General features: G+C 35.3%; 1 protein-coding gene across 1 annotated transcript in view; it reads left to right on the forward strand.

Annotated features, from left to right (window-relative positions):
• The window catches only part of LOC129234668 (membrane-associated tyrosine- and threonine-specific cdc2-inhibitory kinase-like), a 124,506-nt gene that overhangs the window by 85,517 nt on the left and 14,374 nt on the right, over positions 1–24,615 (forward strand). Inside the window, 3 exon segments of the mRNA XM_054868710.1 lie at positions 1,895–1,936; positions 2,053–2,122; positions 19,522–19,648. Coding sequence (XP_054724685.1) covers positions 1,895–1,936; positions 2,053–2,122; positions 19,522–19,648 — 239 coding nt within the window.

Consider the following 24,615-nt stretch of genomic DNA (forward strand, 5'->3'; position numbering starts at 1 on the left):
TGATGAAAGTTTCATGAATTTTTGCTGTATCCTTGATGGCATTGCCATCTAGTTCTTCTGTTGCGAGAGTATTCTGTTATTTCTCCTCTATTCATATTAAATTAAGAAATCATTTATATTTTCCATTCACCTTTTCTTGGAGACAGCTGCAGAGAGCAAAAAACAATTTTTGATTTTTAATGATATTGTAATTAAGTTGTGCTTTGGCTAATATTTCATTATTTTCCTGTGCTTAATTCCTATTGGGTATCAAAGATTTCTTTTGACATTTTTTGAGTTTTTGCCAGTTTCTGCCACAAATGTGGCAGAAAGGGGTTTTTGCCATGCCGGTTTTAACCGGTTTCTACCAGTGGTTTTAACCACCTCGGCAGAAACTTGCCAACCCTGCCCCTCGGTCTCCTCTTTGCTCAAGACTGTACATTTTAGAAAGTTGCAAAATCTTTTGAATTATTTTGATGATTTCAGAAAAGTTTTATTCATTCTGCAGTAAATATATGAATTGAATTCACAACTTTCAAAATTTGTATCGAATTAGCTGCTGTTGCACATTACAAGTAAAGTTAACTGTCTGTTTTACTAAATATGATACTCTTTTAGTTATGCCAAAGTTTATTAAATTTTTAAATTTTAGTCAGTATTTAATCAGTATTGGTCAGTATTTTATAAATTTTGGTATGCTAAGTCAGTATTTTTGACCCTTGAAACAGTTTTACCCCCTGATCCTGTAAAATTTTCAATCATTTTGAAAAATGGAAGTTCTTTTAAACTTGTTTGAGTTGATTTATTTAGCTTTTTATTTTATCTCATTTTACTTTTTTTTTTTCATTTTTCCTGCTTGTTTTTAGTTATTAAATTATAAGCATAGGTATTCATTTTGCCATGAAGACCAACTTTTAAACAAATAGTCCAATTTTTTTCATTTGTTTGCAAAATACTAGTAGTGTTTGCATGCTAGTTTTTTTTTTTCTTTTTTTCTTTTTAGCGACTTAAACTTGATTCTAATGTCTAAAGTTCGAGAAAAAGTAAGAAGTATGTTTCTTTTAAAAAAGGGGAAACAGCAGCAGAAGAGAAAATAAAAGACATTGATGTTTACATTTGAAAATTTATAAAATCTTTCAACTCTTTTTGGTGGAAAGCAACAAAGTACAGAACGGGAAAGATACAAAAAACATGAAAATTGTATTATTAAGACACAAACAGAAGCTTAAAAAAACTTACATTTTGAAAACAGCAGAATATGTTGTTCCTCTGTATAAATATGTAGTGATTTTGTGATACTTAACATTCAAATGGAGATTGTTTTTAACAGTACAGGGCTTGAACATACATTCTTACAGTATTCTTTCTAGATGGAAAATAATTCTATTAATTGAGCAGAATGTTTTAAGTGAAATGAAATATTTTTTGACTACTTCATTTGTGTTTAATTATGCTGCAGAAGTGTACTGGGTCACATAGACAAACCAGTATAGAAAAACTAGATAAAGAAATGTGACATTTTTGGTGACATCAATCACTTGCTTGGCTTGGAAAAAAATCAAATTGGTGCCAAGCAAACTCGGACTGTAGGCACTATGAATTTACTTTTTTTATTCCTGAGAAAAATCCCCAAAAGTGACTCTACGAGAAATTGAAGACACATGTTTCGGGGTTTCATTTGGATGTAAAGTTATCCGAAAGGATCTAAAACATGCTTTTGTAGGATAATTTTTGCATCCAAAAACTTACTTTTCTGCATAGAAAATGGTTTTCTTGAAACTTTGAAACATGTCCTGCAATATTTGTACTTGAATTATGTTGTTGTTTTATGGTTAAGTGCTCTTTGTTTCTATTTTATTTAGTTGTAATTAATGTATGTTTGTTTTAATAAAGGTTTTGTGTGTGATTATTTTAGATATTACAGAAAAGAAAAGCAAGACTTTGGAATTCAGAACATGTAAACATAGATTTTGTTCTTTTGTTTTCCGTTTATTCTTATGTTGAATATTTATGGAGGTTACATGATTTACTATATTCTGATATATATCTGTAAGATTGTGTGTTGTTTTTCAGCATGACAGTTATTCATCTCCAAAAAATTATCTATCTCTTTCTTCAGAATGGAATTCAAGTGTTCTTGATGGTAAGCATGAAACTGATAGTATTACGTTTACTTCTGTTGACTCTGGAATGCTATGTACAGGATATCCTTGCACAAAGTCATGAATTATCACCATGATCAAAATTAGTCATGGATCATGATCATGATCAAAATTAGTCATGGATTTTGAATTCTAGAACATAGTGGCAAATTTTGCCAATTTGATATAAAATTTACACATTTTAGCTATTTTTTATGCTTTTATAAGTATGTTTTGATTTTGTCAAATTTCAATTGCATCTGCTTCTATAAAACTTGCTGGTTTTTACATAAAGTCAATTCTTGATAAGTCAAATATACCTTCATGTCAAAGTTTTCATTGGACCCCAAACTTTTGAGAAAGTTTCGGTCTGCTAATTCTATATTGGCTACCAGTTTGTTTCGCACTCTTGGCTTCCTTAAGAGATTTTCCATCTCCAGCTCAGTCACTTTCCTATGCCGGGCTGATGAGTGCTAATAAGCACGAAACTGCAATCCTCGACTGGAAATGACTGATCTGGCGGTGTATTTCACATATTTCTGCTTTAGCCCTGGCTAATGGGCAGTAATCTACTGAATAATAATTTAATATTTGCTTTGCTTTTTGTATCATAGTTTATGACAACAGGAACTGAAAGTGTTGGTATTTTTAAATGATAAATGGATGCTTTCGAAGGAATTTTTTCGTTTTTGACAAAACAAAGCTTTAACAAAAATCATTTTATTGCACCAAAATATAAGTTTTATTTTATTATTATTATTTGCGATCTTTATATTACATTTTACTCTTTCACACTTAAAAATTTTATTACTGTATTGTTTAAAGGTGTTTCTTTGTTTAAATTTTGTTTTCATATTTTTGTAATTAATATCTCACCAGTTTATTTTTAATACTGATGATTGTCAGCTTATTTCTTTTGTTTTGTTTTTGCAACTCGCTATTTCATTAAATCCCTTGAATACTTCAAAAGTACTGTTAGTTTATTTTTGAGACGGTTTTAAATCACAAGTACTGTTAGTTTATTTTAGATTAGAAATAAAATTTACGCTAAATTTGTTTCCTCTTGATGTGTGTGTAGTCCTATCTCTTCCTATCTTTTCCTACTTTTTAAAGTAATTTTTTTCCTACTTTTTTAATTTTTGATTCCTTATTTCCTATTTCCCCCCCCCCCCCCCAAAAAAACCACTTTGGGGTCTGTACTACGTACGTATGAGTTTTCAAATTATTATTTCATAACGTTTTTGAGTGACGCAAATTTACGCGCATGAAGACATCACAAGAGAATTTGCGTTAATTAACTGAGGAAGCGTTCAAAATGGATATTTCGGTCATCTATATGTTCTTGAAATGAAATGAAGGAGAGGGGGCTCAGCAGAGTCAAGCACTGTGACCAGAGGTCTATTGTACTAAACCCCAAACAAAAGTCTTAAAAAAGACCAGTAGCCGTGGCAAAGATTAGCAGTCATTTAATGGGAATATCATAGATTTCCCAAGGATCAAGTAAGTGGCGGCCAAGGTGTTCAAACCTATAGGCAGAAAAGGTATCACAATCACACAGAATATTAGTACAGTAAAATTAGGCCAAAAAATGTCCAAACCCAAACATCCAAAAAAAAAAAGTGAAACCTGTTGCAAATTACTTCTCACCCTTCCAGCAAGAAGGGGTACAAAGTCCCAGCACTTTGCGCGTCAGGTTTTGGGGGGAAGGGGGGGACAAAATAATGCTCTATTTAAACAAAAATGATTTCTATTACTTAAAAAAAATTCTCAAACCTCGCAGAAACCACTCTATAATAGTAAAATAATAAACTCTCACAGAAAAAAAGTCTAATTAACAGGGGTTCACAGGCGGGGGGGGAATGGGGGGAGGGGTTCATGGAGCAGCTTTGCGTCATTGGAATTTTTAAGGCAGTTTTTTCAAGGGGTATTTCTTTCTTTTTTGGGGGTTTTTTTCTGGATGGATACTCTGTCACACTTAAGGGGTGCGCCATCGCTTTTTTTGGGGGGGGGGGACCCTGAATTAACATTCTAAAATCAACTATAGCAGTGAAATTCGCGAAAAAATTTCCATGATTTAAACTTTTCCGAAGTACAAAATCCCACACAATGGTATAGTAATGTCAGAATGATAATTCTAAAAGATCTAAACGAGCTCAGTAACCAAATTATTTGTTACTGGAGTTATTAAACTGTTTAGAGCGCTGGAAAACAAAATTCCTGTGCAGCATAAAAAAAGTCCAAAATTGATCAAAGTTTCCCTACTTCTTCTTGATTAACAAACTTCAACTATTCTACAATCTTTTGCCATCACCGTAAGGGGGACAAACCGAAATTGCCAATAGTAAGACGGGCAATGCTGCAATTCTGGACGATCCTGATTTAATGCATTTTTGATTTGCATGAAATAATACTTCTACTTGAAATAAAAGGGGGGGGAGGGTGAGGATTTATTTTATTTGGCGGAGGGGAGGGGGGGGTGCTGTAGCTTTGAGAGGAGGTGCATCATCGATCTTGGAAAATGGACACACTCGATTTCTAACTTTAACTTAGCAAAAAATGTTTCCATATGAAATGTATGGAGGGGGTTTCGGGGATACTGCTTCGTTTTACGGGGATAGGGGGCTCTGTAGCATTGGTGGGTTATGTCATCCCTCTTGGGGGTCAAACACCTTTAATTTCATGCTTTTAAATTTAGTAAAACATAATATTCTCACTTTAAATTTACTCTAAAAATTCTGGAAAAATACCCAAAACAGCAATTTTTAGATGCCCCCCATTCCAAAACCCGACGCACAATGGGGTGGGACTTTTTACCTGTTCTTATTGGGAGGGTAATAAACAATTTGCACCAGGTTTAGCTTCTTTTTTTTTTTTTTGGATGTTTGGGTCCGACCCCTATTTTTACTGTACTATATGTGCAACAGTTTCCTCATGAAAGCGACAGCCTCTACAAATTGGGTCATCAGTGACGCCCATAATAGTAAGATGCCGCTTCAAGGTACAGTGACCAGTAAGGAGGCCAATAGCTCTTCTGACGCTGTTGCGGTTCAGACTTAAGAGCTCCTTTGCCCTAATACTAGGGCAACCTCTATTAAGTTCTTTCGCCTGCCGCTGTCCATCAAGGTTGCACCAGTTATTATACTGTTTTTTACCAAAAATATCAAAAACAGCAGTTCTAATAAGATTTTTCGAAATCCCAATTGCTGGCATCTGTATGTTCTTAGGTACATATGCATGTGCAGATATGGCGAAAAAAATTGTGAATTATAAATTGGGTGATCATAAAATAGAAATTTAGGTCCAAATCTGATTTTTTTCTTTTTTTTGGGGGGGGGGATTACAATTCCTTTTTCGCAGAAAGGAAGTAAAGTGAAATGAATCAATGATCCTTTAAATTCATGACAAACTTATCAATTTATTTCTGTTTGATTTTTTTTTTTTTTTTTTTTTTTGCCAATGGCATTGGCCATCGGCAATTTGGAGGAAAATAATCGGCCTTCTTTGAACAATTGGCATTTTCCCATCGGCCAAAATATGCCATCGGTCAAGCCCTAGTTATGCTGGTAAAATATGAAAACCCCATGTTGCATTAATTGTTTTTTAGTTATGATAGTAGCTTAGCTTGTTACATTTTGCTTCAATTTGAATTTTCTGAACATATGTCCCTGAGCCAAAAAATAAAATGTTACTAGAGCTCATGAATTAGAAAACAACTTTTCAAATGTTTAAAACGGGTCGTTTTGCTTTGCCCTGGAGCAAGCCCCTTAGCCCCTATAGTTGTGAATTTGAGTACAAGTTAGTTCGAATTCTGAGGGAGAAGTGTTCTTAGAAGCTGGGTTTTTTTTTTTTTGGTTAACTAATATTTTATACTTTTTTTATGCAGTTCTTTTTCTGTTTAGGGTGGAGTGAGATATTAATATTTTTCTAATTATAATAAGCGAACTACTGAAATTAAATTTTTCTACTGGAAGAAACGCAAAATTTTTATTTTGTTTTAATCATAACGTGTAAAAAGATTGCAAAGCAATCTTTGTGGGTTAATGAGCAGCAGCCAGTAGGGAGCAGAGCTCCCTGTTCAAAATTTAAAATGATCAAAATTTTTAATGAATAAATCTTCTCTTCACCACACCAAATCAAAATTTCTATTCAGTTGTCTCATAGTTAATTCAAACCAGTACTATTTGCTAAATTTAGTCTCAATGCTTACCAAAATTACCACAGATATAGTTGATGAAAAATTTTAATAAAGTTATTTTAATCTAATTAATTAAATGTTAGGATAGTAATACATTTCTGAAATCAAGGGAATTTCTTCTGGAAAAAATACTACAGCACTCTGGAAACTTGAATTACTCAAATGTAAGGATTATTTTCAGTGTTTCAAAAAGTTTTGTCAGTCACGTCAGTTTTTGTAACAATGAAATATGGTTACTATATTAATAATAGTAGCTCTAAAATGTTTAATTGAAAAATCTTTCTTGATCAATGTTTTTTGGTAGTTGAAAAGTAATTGCATTAATAAATTAACAAATTGTGCAATAAACTTTAAAAAAGAAAAGTTTTTTAAAAAACTGAACATGCACTTTAGGATGTCCCAAAAAAAAAATGAAAGTCAATTTTTCAAATTGCACACCCTCTTATATTTTTCCTTTTAAATTGGAACAATTGTAAAAAAAAGTTTTATGTAATTTGAACTACGGTAACCCTGTGCCGACTTGCGTGTAAGTGTAAACCAGCACTGTGTACTAGGATCCCCTTAGCTGATTAAGAGCATGAATTAAGTTTTTCTTTGCATCTTGAAATATTTGATCAACATGTAGAATATCACCTTAGTAGAGATTATATATCTTATGAGGAATAATAATAAAATACAAGTGTTTTTTTATTATAAACACTATTTCTATGAGCTTGGTTTGCACTAAAAAAGCAAAAAGTAAAATAAGTGGGGGAGAAGGGGGCACAAGTGAGCACGGGGCATATGTGAACATGTTATGTTTTCTTAGGATAACGCCAAGCAAAAAATCCTAAAAAATCCTCAAGTAATGGCAGAATCATCCCCACTTTTTAACCAAACTTTCAGAGCAAGAAGGCAGTTTATGTTCCTGTGGTGACAGCTTCTTTGTTTTAGCAGATGCTGATGTACTTTTATTACTGTCTTCTTTTATTAACATATTTTTAACTAACTAATAAGCTAAATTTAATTATTGCAAACCATTATATGAACGAACAATTGCGTATATTTATGCCTATGTTTAAATTTTGAAGTTAAATTAAAACTTCTTTATTTTTGAAAATTAGTTCTAAGGTAGATGACGGGGCACTTGTGCACACAACATATAGGGGCACATATGAACTTTTCCCATAACCTCTCCACAATATAAATGTTAGTGTAAGCTTAGTGTTAAAAGAGATGTAAAGATTTTTAATTATTATTTTGCTGCAATCAGTTTGTAAATTTATTGTTAACCCATTAATGCCTGACATTTTTTTTTTCAAAGATTTTTTGTTTACGGGTTGCAAATAGTGTTTAATAGACAGGAAAAATAATTAAAAAAATCTAATGCAAAAAATAAATGTTTTTTTAATAACAGAAAAATTGTCCCTAAAAAGGGACGCTAGGCATCAGAGGGTACATGCTTTTTCAACGACAAATATTTTTTTGCCGACGATTTAAAACTTTCCGACTTTGTCATTTTTGTTGAGTTTGGTGTCAGCAAAATGTAAATACCGCATAATTTGCTCAAATCGATTTCTACTCATTGCAGAACTAATTGCTATGTCGTTGACATCAGTTGATGGACTCTAGCGTCTCCGCTGGGGCAAGCATGCATATCCACTTGTTAATAGGATAGCCAAGAATAAACGCAGCTCCTCTCGCGTTACAGAAGAGTATGTATTGTTTTTTTTATCGAGCATAGAGGGTGCTCTGAAAAACAAATTCATCCAGTATTTCATCTGTAAAAAACTCTTCAAATATCGACACTGGTGTCCATTCAACATTCAAAAAGCTTGGTGTTTCCACATTCCATACATTTTTTTTTATTATTGATGGATATATCTTTCTTAACCCAATTTCTTTCTGTATTTTTTTTTCTTTATTTTTCTGCGTTTGCTTGGAAGATGCTGCTCAACATCATCACTTTCACTTGACTGACTATCTCCAACACATACTACCTTACCCTGATTAACTTTTCTAATGGTCATTGTAGCAGAAGATTTCAACTGTTGACCTGATAATTGATTAACATCAACTGAGTCATCCGGCCCACTGTATTCGTCAGTAATTTCACTAACTTGTGAAGGTGGACAAATGCATATATCAGCCTCCTTGAATTCTTTATCATCAGAGAGCTGTTCCAGAAGTGCTACGGCTTCTTCAGAGTCAGACAAAACAATGAGAAAATCTCAATGAGTTACTGAAGATTATTAATGTCAAAAAATAACTCAGGTTTCAAAGAAGTTAATTTTTGAAACAGTTAGCTTTTCAAATTTACCTAAGTATTTTTCGAAATTGCAGGAAAAATTGTTACTGAAATATCTTTAAAAAAGGTAGTTTTATTATTAATTAGTCTTTTTAATTTTTAAAAATAAAACATATTGCCTATTTTTTAGTCTAAAAACATTTAATAACTTCTTTTGAGGCCAATTTTGAATTCTAAGCAAGAAACTAGCAACGATTCAACAATGCAGCCTTTACTGCCTAGCGTCCCTTTTTAGGGACGCTCTTAAATTGCTATAAAATCCATAAAATTTTTAAAATCTACAAAAATGCAAGAAAAGGTAAACTGAAATATTGATCAAAGTAACATATGTATCAAATACAAATTGATTTACTTGTTAAAAATTTTGAAAACTTACTTTTTTGTTCTTGACATTGTGAACAATGAAATTCTTCACGAAGATCATAACAAAATGGTTACAGAACACACTTTATAACGATTATGTGCTGCCGTCTGCTAGTAACGAATTGAAGCAATACTAAAGTAATAAATGAACACAATTATTGAGTTGAAATGTTTACTTTTGGGAAATTGATACACAATTTTTGGACCGCCCCTAAAAAGGGACGCTAGGCATTAATGGGTTAATTATTATTATATAACTAGCAGTACCCGCACAGCGATGCCCGTGCTAAAAATTTAATGCAGGTCCAATGAATAAAAAAAATTGACGCCCCCTCCCTCTCTGATGTGAAATAACCATTTTTCTTTGTATAAAATGCGTACTCACCTTTTCAAAAAAAAGAAAAAGAAAACCTATTTAAGTTTTTTTGAGATTTAAAACTTTTTGTCCAATGATTAAATTAGATTTACATTTGCTTTAAAACTCTATTTAGCAAGTGAAGCGGTTTTTACTGCAATGTAAAATATTTCGTCAAATAAACAAAAAAAGATATCAAAAAATATCTTTCAAATGTAAAAATAATTCCATAACTCTATTGTTTATCGCCGAACTTGCCCAGCAACCACGCTATCATAATCCATCCTAATGAAAAAAAAAGAACCATGCCGTGGACCATTCAAAAATCATCATCAGAAAAATAGAAAATGCCGTACATTTCACTCGGATAAAAACAAATCAAAACTTTCTTTCATTTCAAAACAAGTCGCCATTAACGGTTGTCATAAAACAATAATCCTAATCTGAACTGCTCAGCGCCTAACGCGCCAAGCGACCACACTACCGGAACCCACTCCTTTTGCGAGTGAAGCGGATGTTTTTTCTTTGGCAATAATAAATGTTTCGCCAAACAAACAAAAAGGTATATGATTACATTACAGTAGCTTTCAAATCTTTATACAGTAAGAGCTGTGTTTCCCGGCTTTGCCCGGTCTAAACTTGAGAATAAAAATTGTGTCCAGTGACATATATTCAACAATCAGGCTTAAATAAAAGAAAAAAAAAACACCGTGCACAATTACCCTTCCATACATTGACGAATACATATTAAACATATTAAAATACTTTTAAGAAATTAAAATGAGAAAGATGGATTTTGAAAGCGTAACCATGGAAACATGAAAGAAAATAAGTTTAATATATTGAACGCAAACTGAGGAAATAAACAATGGATTCAAAAGCGTAACCATGGAAACCTGAAAATAAAATAGTTGACAACCTGAATCAAAATGACATATTTTGAAATCGATTTAAAAACGCTTGTAACTTTTGTTCCTTTGAAAATAGAAGCTAATTTTTTCGACCGTAGATCATGATATTTCTGGAGTAAAAAATGTCGCTTTTTTTAATGGTGTCAAAAAGAAAACTGTGGGACAATTCCTTCAATTTTTATTGATAGATTTAATGAAGAAAGTAGTGCCTAAATTTCAGCTAAGCCTAAAAAAGCTGGAGCTAAAAACGCAAATTACTGTCGTCGTAATAAAGTTAGAGCATCGAAACAAATTACTTGGAACGCGGAAAATTCTAACCTTTTCAACGATATATAATATTATTATGTGCAAGTAATTTTTCACTCCTTTAATAGCCAATAATAGGCAATTTACATAAAATTTGGGCCTAAATTGGAATTAAGAAAACTATTTATCGAATTTTTTTGAATTATAGCCTATGTTACTCAGTAAGAAAGCACCTTTCATATAGTGAAAGAATTTTTCAAATAGGTGCAGTGGTTCCGGAGATTACCTTGAACATATAAACACACAAAAATAAGCCCTCTCACTTTATATTATTAGTAAAGATTATTAATTATTTATTTTACTACTTTTTATTTTTTAATTCTTTAACTACCAAATAGTTAGCCAAAAGTTCAGTGGTACATAATATTTGCAAGGAAATTAAAGACAGAATTTTTTCCTTTAACAAAAAATACAAGTTTAGAATAACTTCAAAATTCATCATTATATTCTGTATGATGCACCACATAATAAGAATAAAATTTACATTATAAAATATCCTTTGTATTGTTTAGTCTTAAGATTTTTTCTTGTCGATCCAGTGATTAGAACATGCAATGAAACTTCAAAATTTGACAGTGAGCAGAGTTATATAATTCGGAAAAAATATTTTCTTAATGACAGTTCTGTACAAATTAAACTGACACAGTATTGGTTACAGACCCTTGACTGTAATTGGTATATACTTATATGCTTCATTATAAGTAGTTTTTCATTGAAATATGATGCTCTTCCTGTATTTTTCAACCGTGTTCACACATGCCCCAAGCCTGTACACATGTGCCCCTATAGGGGGGGATGTGACATACACATCCCCCCCTATAGGGGCATGGATGTGTGTGTATATACATGTGAACAATTGAACACATTTTTACTTCCTTTTACAGAAAAAGGAAGTATTGTATTCGAGGAAAAAATTTTACCCAAAAATCAGCCTTAATTTCCATTTTGCTCACCCCCAAATGAATGTTGAGTTTTTTTTCAACCCGACCACACTTGGATATGTGCCTAGGAACGTACAGACACCCGAAATATCCATTTTGACGATCCCCAAGTTAATTACAACGAGTTTTCTACTGACGTCTGTATGTACGTATGTATGTCGCATAACTCAAGAACGGAATGTCCTAGAAAATTGAAATTTGGTATGTATACTCCTAGTGGGGTCTAGTTGTGCACTTTCCTTTTTGGTTGCAATCCTATGCTCCAAAGGGGGTCTTTTGCCCGTTTTTGGGGGGAAATCATTGTTAATTTCGATGTAAACTCAAATGGTGTTATAATTTGGCGGGGGCACTTGGCGATATATCGCTAGTCTTTTGATCGCCAACTTGGTGACAAATTTGGCCTTTTTTTTTTTTTTTTTTGATTTTTTTTAAAAATCTGGTTGTAATTTGAACACTGTTGATGAGATAAAAAGAGTAAACTATTGACTCATATTAAAACTGCCAATAATGGGAAAATGACATTAAATTGGAGTAAAAAGAAGCCATGTGATGCACACATCAGCTCATTTTTTATTCCATAAAATATATAAATATGTTTTTTTTTTTTAAAATCTGAAAAAATTCTATGGCACAAAAAAAAGACGATTCAATCACAGAGTTTTCTGTGAAAAATTGATAATATTTTCTGAGAAATTAAGAAATGAAAAAAATTGTTCACATGTGTGTCCCCTTTTCCACTATTTCTTGATTACAATGCCCAAAAGTTATAATTAATCTTAATATCATTATATTTAGACTTATTCTATAGCAGCCTAAAATGTTTTAATGAAAAACTGAGAGAAGAAACTTTCGCTGTGTATGAAGTATGAAGTGAAAAGGGGGGGGGGGCGCTTGAAAACAGCACGAGCACCGAGACCACAGGTCTATTGTACTATCCCCGCTTAGACTACTAAAGGAGCCCAGTAACAGAAATAAATCTCAGCAGTTGCCTAACCGAAATTCTAGGCAGTTCCCAGGGATCTACATAGTGGTATCCCAAGTGCTCAAATCTTTGTGCCGAGTAGAACTCACATTCACATAGCACATGAATTGAGCTTTCATCAGCCATCCTCTACACGAAGGGTTTTCAATAACACCCATCAAATTAAGGTGCCTATTAAGAGAGCAGTGTCCAGTTAGTAACCCAACAGACTTCTTGATCTCATTCCTGCTCAAGTTAAGCAGTTCCTTGGACCTGAGCCAGGGAGGCTGCTAGTTCAGAGTCTTGGCCTGTCTTTGAGACTCGGACTGAAGCCACAGGCCATAAGATTCATCCATAAGAAGGTTCTTTGCAGTGGTCCTTACTGCATTGTAGGGCAGGCACAGGACAGGCTCGGGTCCCATAAACGGTACATTGGAGCCCTGTTTAGCTAACTGATCTGCCAATTCGTTACCTAAAATGTCACGGTGACCAGGAACCCAGTAAAGGGAGATCCTATTACTGCCAGCTAGTCTTACCAGTGCATTATGGCACTCCCAAATTGTTTTGGTAGTAAAACAGTTACGATTGAGAGCTTTCAACACAGCTTGGCTATCAGAGAATATTCTGATAACTTTCCCACTTAGGCCTCGATCTAGGCAGTTGTTTACACAAGCCAATATGGCTAAAGTTTCTGCCTGGTAGACAGTAGCTAGCTTCCCTAAAAAGAAGCACAGATTAGTGTTATTGCTGCTGCAATATGCACCAGAACCAGTTCCAGACGCAGTCTTGGAACCATCTGTAAACCAGATTTCGTGTGCATTGCCAATGATATCCTGTACATCCTTCCATTGCTCTCTGGACGGAAACACAATGTTATAATTGGCATTAAAGCTGAATTGTTTTAACATCCAGTCAGAAGGCATCATAAAGTAAGGATGCTTACTAGTCTTTGCACACAGTTTATCGTACAGAGACAGATAACGAGGGGACTTCCAGAGACCCATGAGCTTGAGGCGGTTTGCACACAGAATCGCCTCCATTTCCACTTGCTTATGCAACGGAAGAAGGCTAAGAAGGAGCTCAAGGCTATGGGAAGGAGTAGTTCTCATGGCACTAGTGATAGTAATAGTATCCATCCTTTACTTTGGCGAGGCAACCCTCAGCTGTAATGGTACAGGTTTTACCCCACCAGGCAATTGCCCCATACGTAACCGTAGGTACAATTACTTTAGTATAAACCCAGGGAGCGATTTTTGGAGAAAAGCCCTAATTAATACCATTTACTCGTCTACAAGACCAAAAGATTCTCTTGGCCTTATCGGTAATTTGCTTAAGGTGAGAATTCCATGTCAAAGTTTTGTCAAAGATCACACCCAGGTACTTGACCTCACTAGAGTAGGCAAGAGGCAAACCAAAGAACTTAATTATCTTCAAGTCTTTGAGACGTTTACGAGTGAAGGGAACCAAATAAGTCTTATTCGGATTGACCGTAAGACCTGCCTCCAAACACCACTTTTCAATTTCCTCAAGGGCAGACCCCATGAGATTGGTAACAGTTTCATGGAACCTACCCCTAATAACAAGGGTTATGTCGTCCACATAGCCAATGCAGTGCAGACCTCTGCGACGAATTCTTTCCAGAAGTTCATCAACCACCAGGCACCAAAACAAATGGCAGAGAACGCTCCTTTGTGGGCAGCCACGGCAGTTACCCACCATCATAGTTCTTCCCAGCATGCAAGCTTTTGCCATACGGGTTGTTAGCCGACTATTTACCCAGGTACATATCATGGGATCAATTCCCTTGTGAGCGAGAGAATCGTTAATAGTCTCAGTAGGGACCTTATCAAAAGCTCCCTCAATGTCAAGGAAAGCAGCGAGAGCTACTTCTTGTCCATTGACTACACTATCCAGAGCTGTTGTCAGCTCATAAAGTGCAGTCTCAGTGGACCTTCCAGGCTGATAAGCATGCTGGCACTTAGAAAGAGGGTTGGTTTTCAAAACACAACCCCTGATGAAATCAATGCCCTATCTGATGAAATCAAATCCCCTATCAATCAATTTCTCCAGAGTTTTTAGGAGAAAAGAGGTAAGACTGATGGGTCTAAAGGCTTTCGCCACATTGTAGTTTGGCTTACCAGGCTTGGGTATGAAAATTACTTTGCAAGTTCTCCAAGCATAAGGCACATAGCCAGAAACAAGACAGGACCTGTAGATCCTACAAAGATGTGGTGTGATAATATCCACACCCTTCTGCAGAAGAGCAGGTATAATATCATCCGGTCCAGCAGATTTAAAAGGCTTGAATGAATTAATGGCCCGCTCAATTTTACCAGGGGTCACAATTTCACCCGCTAGTTTCCACCTTTCCTTACTACCACGTAAGGGGTGTAGCGGAATATTAGGATGACTTTCGTCATCTTTAATTATAGAGCCAAGAAAGTGTACCCTAAACATCTCTGTTAGAGTACTTTCCCTGTCATCAGTAAAGGAACCATCTTCCTTTTCAATGGAACCCAGTTTACAAAAATTGTCTCTAGAGAGTATTTTCGTGAGTTTAGCAACGCGAGAGATGCTGTCCAAATGGCTACAGAGCTGTCTCCAGTTATCCTGTTTACTGGTTCTTATAGCCTTATTGTACTTATTGCAAGCTTCGTGGTATAAAGACCAATCGCACGTCTTCTTGGCTTTATTAAAAAGTCTTCTGCAATTCTTTCTTAATCCACTAAGATTTTTACACCACCAAGAAACTCGTCTTGGTAAACTAGTGGAGATTGCATTGCAATTATGTTGATAAGATTGAAGTATAGAATGTTGAAGTGAATCAACTGCTAGTTCCAAGTCTAACAACAAAGTAAGTTTGAAATTCTTACCTGATAGGGAGACCCTTAGATCTTCCCGATAGGAATCCCAAGATGTTCGTTTGGGATTCCGTTCCTCCTGCAGTACACTTAGTGAAGGACCTGAAAAAGTCATAAGGATTGGTCTATGGTCAGATAGGGTAATCCGGTCTGACACCTGCCAATCACTTACGCAGTTCAGTGCTCTACCATTACATATCGTTAGATCAATGACTTCACATCTGTTTCGGGTAATAAAAGTAGGTTTATTACCTCTGTTGAGGATATTTAGGTTGTTACCTAGCAGGTACTCTAAAAGTTCCTCACCTCTCTTGTTGCAATCACTGCTTCCCCACACAATGTGGTGAGCATTAGCGTCGCAGCCAATAATGAACTTCAGCCTTGCATGCACACAGAATTTTACAAAATTCCTGGCTGAGGTCGCTAAAGGAATCTCATCCTCATAGGATAGATAAGCCGACATGAAACATGCCGAAGCACCATCTTCATTAAATACTCAGATGGCGACATTATCACTGTCAAGAAACTTCGGTAGGCAGAGAGCATTCAGGCGCTTGTTAACAACTACGCTGGCTCTCGGTCTACTACAAGTCAGATCATAGAAGAGATTACCATAGCTACCCAGACCGAGGATTTTCCCGTGGTTAACCCAGGGTTCCTGTACTAGGGCAATGTCAATTCTTCCTTCAGCCAAGTCTTTCTGAGAAGAGCAGTAGCAGACTGGCAATGATGAAGGTTAAGCTGCGCAACTATGATGCCAGGCACCTCCACTGCAGAGAGCGGGGACCCGCTAAGGGGCAGCTTCTTTGTTAGGATGAATATCCTGCAAGAGGGTCTCATCCATTAACGTGACATCGGAATCTACATCCGAAACGTCAAGATTTTCCATACAGTTCGTAATCGAACTTGTAGTGGATTTAGGAGAGTTAGAACCATTATCTTTGCTCTCAATACTTACGGTAGGAGTGGATTCAGATGGTGTCCCATCCACCGAAGTTTCCACCCCTTCCACAGGCCGAGGAGTCAGTCACCTTTCTTGCCTTTAGTCACCTTTTGAAAATTTGGTTACTTTTAGTCACCTTTTGCAACTTTTGTCACCTTTCTCACCTTTCTTAAAATGCGCCTTAGGATTTTTTTTTTAATAATTAAATCTTTGAAAAGTTTCTGAATGATAGCTTTAACAGTGAAATTAATTACAAAAATAGCCTTAAACGTGCCCCCTCCCCCCACCTTGTTGTTGTTTAAGAAAAATAGCTATGCTAACGGAAAATCAGGGAATTTTTTTTTATCACTTGCAATTGCACCCTATGAGCAGAACCAGTCTTTCTATCCCTTCTACAGATGGACTTGCTCCTTATTTTCGGGAATGTATGTTAAAAGAAGCATGTTTATCCTATTATACTTTGAGCTTTGATGAAACTACCAATGTCAAAGACAAAAAAGAACTGCAACGAACAATAAAATATTGGTCTGAAAGCCAATGTTGCATCACAACAAGGCATCTCAAAACTTTCTTCTTGAGCAAGGCAGTTGGTGAAATTTCGATTGAGAAGCTATGTGAAGCACTTACCGAGAGTAATTATCCTTGAATAAATGTCTCATGCTTTCCTTTGGATGGTCCTTATGTTGACAAAAAGGTTTTTAGGTTGTTTGACACTAGTATTCTTGAGACATGAGAAAAAAGCCTAATAAATATTGGTACTTGCAGTATTCATGCAATGCATAATGCATATGTCAAAGCATTGCAGTATTTAGGTGAAGAAGCATCTGAACTTCTTCTTAGTACTTATAGCTATTTTGATGGCTGGCCTTCCCGTTAGGAGGACTTCGAAGAAGTGCAAGCTCAACTAAATACATCTCATCACAAGTTCCTGAAACACACAACTACCCGTTGACTTACCATTGGACCAGCAGCAAACAGACTACTGGAACAGTGGGATGCTCTTCAGTATTATTTTTTTAAACATGTGCCTTTAAAAAGAATTCAGCTATGCAATGCAGGTCATATAAAGCTGTTGCAAATGTTTTAAAAAGACCTATAAAAGCTGAGCTGCATTTTATCTTTTCATCTGCTGATTTGTTATGTCACCTGCAGTCCATTGAAGTGCAAATGTACTCAATCTGCAACAAAGTCATTGGTGCACTGGATAACCAGCACACCATTTGAAAGACTGACAGCTGCAAAGTGAGGTACGTTGTCGTTGGGGGGGATATCATCAATGATTGCATCGATGTCCCTTTGGATACCAATGGCATCATCCGGGGAAAGTTGATCCCCCGGGTAACCTTTCTTGGTGATAGCCAACTTAATTGCAGATGTAGCCTGGCTATAGGAGACTCTAGATCTCTTGATCTGGGCTACATTAGATGGTGAAGGGGTGGAACCCTCCGATAGGACCCTCTTTGTAGATGGGGTGCCCTGCTGTCCATGTTCCAGGCTCTGTTGAAACTTGATGGCTCGCTGCCAGTTTCTTCGTTGCCGGCTGGACAGTTTTTTGGAGGTACCGAATGGGCCAGGTACTTCAGTGCTCATTGTTGCTGCAGGAGGTTCCTGAAAAACAGTTTTACTGCTGACCCCTTTTCAGGAGCAGAGACAGTTTCTGTGAGGGTTGGCTGCGTCCAGATATCCCGGGATGAGTCAACTTTTTGTTTTGGGCGGTTTTCACCGCCAGGTTTTTGTTTATTTTTGTGTTTACCCGTGTTTAGGGAAACGGAGGGTAGGTAAACCACCCGAATTGACCCTCTCTACAAGTGGAAGGTAGAATTCAACGTGGTTTGCCAAGCCACGAGGGACCGTTTGTAACAACCTATAACCCCGGTTGCCATATGGTAAGCCATATTTCCATCGGCATGGTTCCACACCTTAGATTTGGGTTGCCTTTCCTGGTTGGTCGAGAACCTTTCAGCTCTACTGACCAGCACCAGTTATGCCATGGAGCTTTTGGCACCCTCCTCTTTTCTCATCCGGGCTTGGGATATTCGCTGTGTATAGTATAAACTATTCGTACAAAGCTTTAAAGGTGAACTTTTTTGAAATTTAAAACATTTTTACCTATTACCTATCCTTATTATACTTGCTTGCAACTTAAGTTGACAATGACATCATGATACGGGGAAGAAAAACAGAGTTAACAGATAAAACGTCATACTTACTAGCTACCTACCTTATCTACTTCGTGAATGAGAGGAGATCGCCACCTGTCCATGAGCTGCTATTCGCTGGCTCGTGTGATTCAAATTGATGAACTGCTCCACGCTGTTTTGCTCGTAAAATTGACAATATTTAACAATTGATTGTTATGCGTCGGTTTAACTAACTAATCCAATCTCTAAAGTGAAGAGCGTAATTTCACCTGATTAGCAGACAAGGCGCTAGGAACTATTTCCTTCACTAGGTCTCAGCTTAGTTCTCCATTGTCAAATAAATAAATACATAAATGAATAACCAAACAAAAAAACAGGATTCTTTTTTGTTATATTAGTATATTGGGCATAAATAGAGAATAGCTGAGACTTAACACTAATCTGCTCCAAATATTGCAAATTTGTATGCTCGAATTTAAAAGCAAGCATATGGTGAAAAAAAAACTTTTAAAAACACTTTTCTGATGACTTGACTTGAATCAAAGAAAGCTTCAAAATCCTGTATCATATGAAAGTGTCAAATCTTTAAAATTCACAAATTCACAAATGATTGCTTGCTTGAGTTCACCCTTGAAGTTTGTTAATTTTATAACTTGATGACTACTATTATTTTTCATTGTTTTTGGCAACAAAAAAGCGGAATCAACAGGTATTACAACAGAGAAAGTAATTTAAGAAATAATCTTTAAAAAACACCACAATGCATTAGCTCTATCAGAATAAATGAGTGAAGGAAATTCAACTCAACTTCCTTAGGCACATTTGTAGGCACACACAAGATATTTAACTATAAAAGGTTAAAACTAAGTATTTTAAACACAATTTAGATTTCTCGTTTACATTTCAATTTTCATACATTTTATAAATCAATTAGATGAGCAAGTCGGAGACTACTAGTATGTGAAAAGTTCAACATTTCTAATAATTTACATCTTATTCATTTATTGATCATAATTCATTAATAAGATCTTATTCTTTTATAAGTAAAACAGAAGTGATACTAGATATTTATCTATTATCACTTCTGTTCTACTTATACATATTTTAAAAATCCCTCTTTATATTTTTAATTGACAGATGTGTTTGATGATGAGCTTTCCAAATTTCATAGTTCTTTTAATGATTCTCTAAAAGACAAAGATGAAGAATTTTGCCATGATGTATCTTTTTACAGTGTTCATAACAGTAGTTTTGAATTTCCCAGGTAAATAGCTTTTACTGTCAATAAATTATTCTCTTCTACTACCTAGTTTCTTTAGCAAACATTTGAGGCATTTGAAGCTGAGTTGGATCCAGCCTATAAATTACCCTTTGAAGATAACTAAGATTAAGTTTTGTTACTACTTGAAACTTTATGTGGAGGATCAAGTGCTATTTGTATGAAACCTGGATTAAATGTGGGAGATCATTTTGACGTTCAAAAGAAATAATTTAAGGGACTATTCAAAGCAGACTGGACTTTCCTCTTGGTAGCAATTGTAAGATAGTGAAGCAGATAGCAATAGCAAGGATTTTTGTTCACTGTGGTTCTAAAACTACATACCATTATAATAGTTGCATTATAATAGTTGCAGATAGCAATAGCAAGGATTTTTGTTCACTGTGGTTCCAAAACTACATACCATTGACTAGTATTTATCTGCAGTAAACTAACATTTTGATATTTTGGATTTTTAAATATTTAGTTCGTGTTCTTACTGTTTTTGTTACAATTGTCATCATTCATATATATATATATATATATATATATATATATATATATATATATATATATATATAATCCAAATACTGTACTGCAATGTATGCATTCTGCAAACCATATACCGTTCAAAAGTTCCTGAATGTTGAAAATTCCTAGGTACAAAAAACAGATAAAAATGGCTCAATGTCAAATAACAGTATTAAAAATTATTATTAAAAAAAAAAAGGTTGTAAATAGTCTCACAAGTTAACATTTAACTTTTAAACATGTATATTTTTTCCCAGAAATTACTTTTTATGACATTCAATTTGTATGTATTCATACAAAACAATTATTATAATGCATAAAACATTGTTCTGAATGCCAAAGTCAATTCTATTGTGATGAGTTATGTGCAATACATGTTGCAAGAACTGAATTCATACACATTTTTCAAAATCTTAATGATGAACTGAATCAATGATTTCAGAAAGGGCCGAAGTCCCATGGATTCTCGTAGGACTTATGCCCTTTCTGAAATATAAATTTTTAAAACCTGGATATACTTTTGTGCCAACTCTGTATTGAAAGCTAGAGAATGTAACATAAACATTGAATGTAACATAAAACTGCATCAAAGAAAATTACAAAAATACAAAATATGGCCTACAAAAATACATTACTGTGCTAACTTGTCCAGGGTTCTCACGTGTCCCTGAAAATCCTTTAATTTGAACAAAAATTCTTCATTATTTTGACAAAGTGCTTTATTTTTGATTTTTTAAAAGTTTTTGAAAAAATGAAAAATTCTCTCTTTTTTTTTCAATCATCTCTTCTTCTATTATTTGAAATCCCATTGTTGATTTCTTTTACTGAAATTTGACATTTCAATGAATAACTATTGTTACTTGGTTACTGATTTCAATTAATAGTTTTCTTTTTAAAACTAATATAATATCAAATATTTTCAAAAACTTTTCCTGCTCCCATTTTTTGTTTCCTTTGTTTTCTTTTCCAAAAATTGAAACACAGCAAAGAAGTTGATTTACTTTGCATTGCTCGCCCAAAATTCATTAAATGAGCATTTTCGAAGCAATTGCATAAATATCCATTTTTCCTGTCGCAATTTTTGCAGACTCATATATTCCTTTTTTCTGATCCTTTCTCTTGTATTATTATAATTTTTAATGATTTGAAGTTTTGAAACTAACTAACTTTAAAACTTTTAATATTATTCAGTCTTTTCTATCAAATTTGCATTTTTGATCCTAATATTTGTTTATGTTGTTGTCCTAGTTTTTAAATTTCATTCAATTGAAATTTATATTTTCTTTATTTTCCTATTTGTTACTGGGATCTTCAGGAACCAGGTAAAAAAATAATACATAAACTATGAAAATGTTATCTATGTTATTACCAAAAACACAAAGAAATCACCCTAGTTGGAGAAAAAGTAGGGTGTTTTAGTGCTTTATTTTGATTTTCATTTTGCAGTGGGAACTTTGCTTCAGGAACCAGGTATAAAAAGACAATAATGCATAAGTTATGGAAATATTATCTATGTTTTGTAAGGAACACAAAGAAAATCACCCTAGTTGGAAAAAAATAGGGTACTTTAAAGTGTTTTTTTTTTTTTTTTTTTAATTTCCATTTTAGAGTGAGAACCCCCTGCTTGCCCTTTATTTATACTGCATGCACATCCGGATTTCTGGATTAAGCAAAGTCAAGATTAATAAGGGTTCACTGCAGGGGGTGCTCACAGGGGGGGGATTATGGCACAAGTTGGGCCATCAAAATTTTTGGGGGGTTTTATTTTATTTATTTAAATTTATTTTTTGATTTATTTTTAATTTAAATTATTCATGTTAATTTATTTTATTTATATTTTATTTTAGTTATTTATTTAGTTTGTGTGTGTGTGTGTATGTATGTATGTATGTATGCAGTGGCGGATATAGGGGGGTCATGACCCCCCTCCTGCCCCAAACCCGCAACAGTATTTGAATGTTTGCTCGAAAAAATTAAAAACCTGATCAGAACCGTAAGAAGTGGATACTAGAAGGGGGGGATCATGGAGGTTACGACTAGTGATGGGCATAATCGAGATCTTTTGATAATCGAGATATCGGGAATCGAGTACTTCTGATAATCGAGTGATTGATAATCGAGATCTTTTCAAGTCGATCACTCGAGTGATTGATAATCGAGATCTTTTGAATTCGAGAACTCAAGCGATTGATAATCGAGATCTTCCGAATCGAGTACTCGAGCAATTGACTTCTCGAGATATTTGGAATCGAGTACTCGAGCGATTGACTTCTCGAGATCTTTAGAATCGAGTACTCGAGCGATTGACTTCTCGAGATCTTTTGAATCGAGTACTCGAGCAATTGTTTCAAATCGAGATCTCGAGACGTTTGAATCGAGTACTCAAGTAGTTCATTTTCTGAGCTTTTTCAGAATTGAGTAGACTGCTTCAGGGGCTCACTATAAGGGAGGAGGGGGCATGGCGCAGCCTGTGCCATTAAAATTTTTAGGGCTGGTTTTTTGAGAGGGTTCTTTAAATCTCATTTTCGGGACGAGGCGGGGGGTCCATGGCGCAGCCTGCGAAACCGAAATTTCTATAAAAGTGGTTTTTTGAGAGGGTTTTTAAAATCGCATTTCGGGAGGGGGGAGCTCTTTCTAGACGGATGCTCCGTAACATTTGAGAGGGTGCACCATCGCCCTGCGAAAGGGGGGGGGGGTGGATACCCTTGACTTTTGGAACAGTTGAATTCCCGAGTTGTTTTGGCAGGGGTGCACTCGAAATAGGAATGTGCCATCAAGCCTATCATTTATGGGTATAATAAGGGGCGAACCCTCCTGGCTTTTAGAAGTTATTGTACTCATATAAATGAAGTTCTTACTGTTATTCGGCATAGTATGCAACTCGTAGGATACTCTTTAATCCCTCCTCCTATCTTGTAATGTTCGAAATAACGGGCCTGCCCCCCCCCCCCCCAATTCCTTGAAAAAATCTAGTTTTTAAGTTTAAGTGGTCTAGTTTTTTTTTTTTTTTTCCGATAAAATTAGCAAATACACCCTTTGCCCCCCTACCCTCCGGAAAAGTTCGAAACGCAAGCCTGTTTTAGGGGATCAATTTGATAGATTTTAGTCTTCATTTAGGGGTCGCAATCCTTGGGGGATACTGGTCCGACGAGATTCCCTGTTAGCTTGTCAGAAACTAGGAGCTCGGCATTTGGGCGACCCGGCTCGGAGAAGTATAAACTTTTATAGGTTTATTGGTAGCGGCTAGAAAACTGGCAATAGGCCCTTAACTCTTGGTGGCTCTCAGGGGATGCCCCGTAGCGATTGAAATGGTGCTCTATCACCTCCCTCCCCCTTTCATTTTAATTTGTGTAACGGATTGATTTCTCGATTTTTATTTTCTTTACATTCATTTTGAGTGATTTATTCGAACGGTTATGTATTTAAACTAATGATTCTTAGATATCACGTGGTTATTTCGAATGGTTTCGGGTACTCAAAAAGGAAGTTAATAATGTAAGCAAGTAGGGGAATCGCTGCTCTCTCTGCGCAAAAGGACTCATTTACTCTTGTTTATTGCTTTTTTTTTATGTTCTTGTTAGTGGAATTATATTTGTCTGACTGATGCATTAGGAAGGAGGGTAAAATATTTCTGACTGCGTTTTCCATAAGACTGGGATTCCCGGCGCATTGAAAGTTATAAGTGTGGCTTGAATTGCATTGAAGTTCATGATTATTTTTTTGTTTCTTGATTCGCTCTTTTTTATTTTTATTTTTCATTCGCTGACTTGGGAAGTATGTAATAACAGTAAAAGTGTAGGGAGTGAAGTTGAAATATTTCTGAGTGCTTTAAAAAGAAATATGGTAGTTTGTCGTGTGGGATTAATATTAGCTTCCACTCTTTGGCTTTATATTTTCAATGTCATATTCCTTATATTTTCATAAATGTTAATTATTATATTATTCACTCAACTTAAAAATTTGGAGTCAATTGATGTGCTGATTTTATGAGATTTATTTATTTTTTGTAAAGTTGAGGCAAAACTGCTGAAAATGCTTTGACTCGCGACGGTTAATTTCGGAACTTAAGGTTCCGTAGCTGTGCTTCATTTTCCGTGTGTTGGTTCTCAAAAAGGTTTAAAGTGATTACCAAGTTTCTCTGAAAAGCAGATTCCGTATCCGGTTTTCAAATCATCCGAGACACTCGATAACCGAACGTTCGACAACAAACAATTTTTTAAACAAGGGTCCCCCATGAGAGAGAGGGCAAGGGGGGGGGGGTCATGGCGCAGACCACGCCATTGAAATTTTGAAGAGGAGAGGGTAACTTATAAAAGGACTTTTAGTCTTATTTTAAGGGGATCTCGTTCTGGTGGTTCTCCGTCGCATTTGAGGGATGAGTGTTATCGCCAGGGGAGGGGGGGGGAGGATGGGCACACTGCATTATAAACACATTGCGTTTA

Source organism: Uloborus diversus, chromosome 1, assembly GCF_026930045.1.
Source record: "Uloborus diversus isolate 005 chromosome 1, Udiv.v.3.1, whole genome shotgun sequence".
Classification (NCBI taxonomy): Eukaryota; Metazoa; Arthropoda; class Arachnida; order Araneae; family Uloboridae; genus Uloborus; species Uloborus diversus.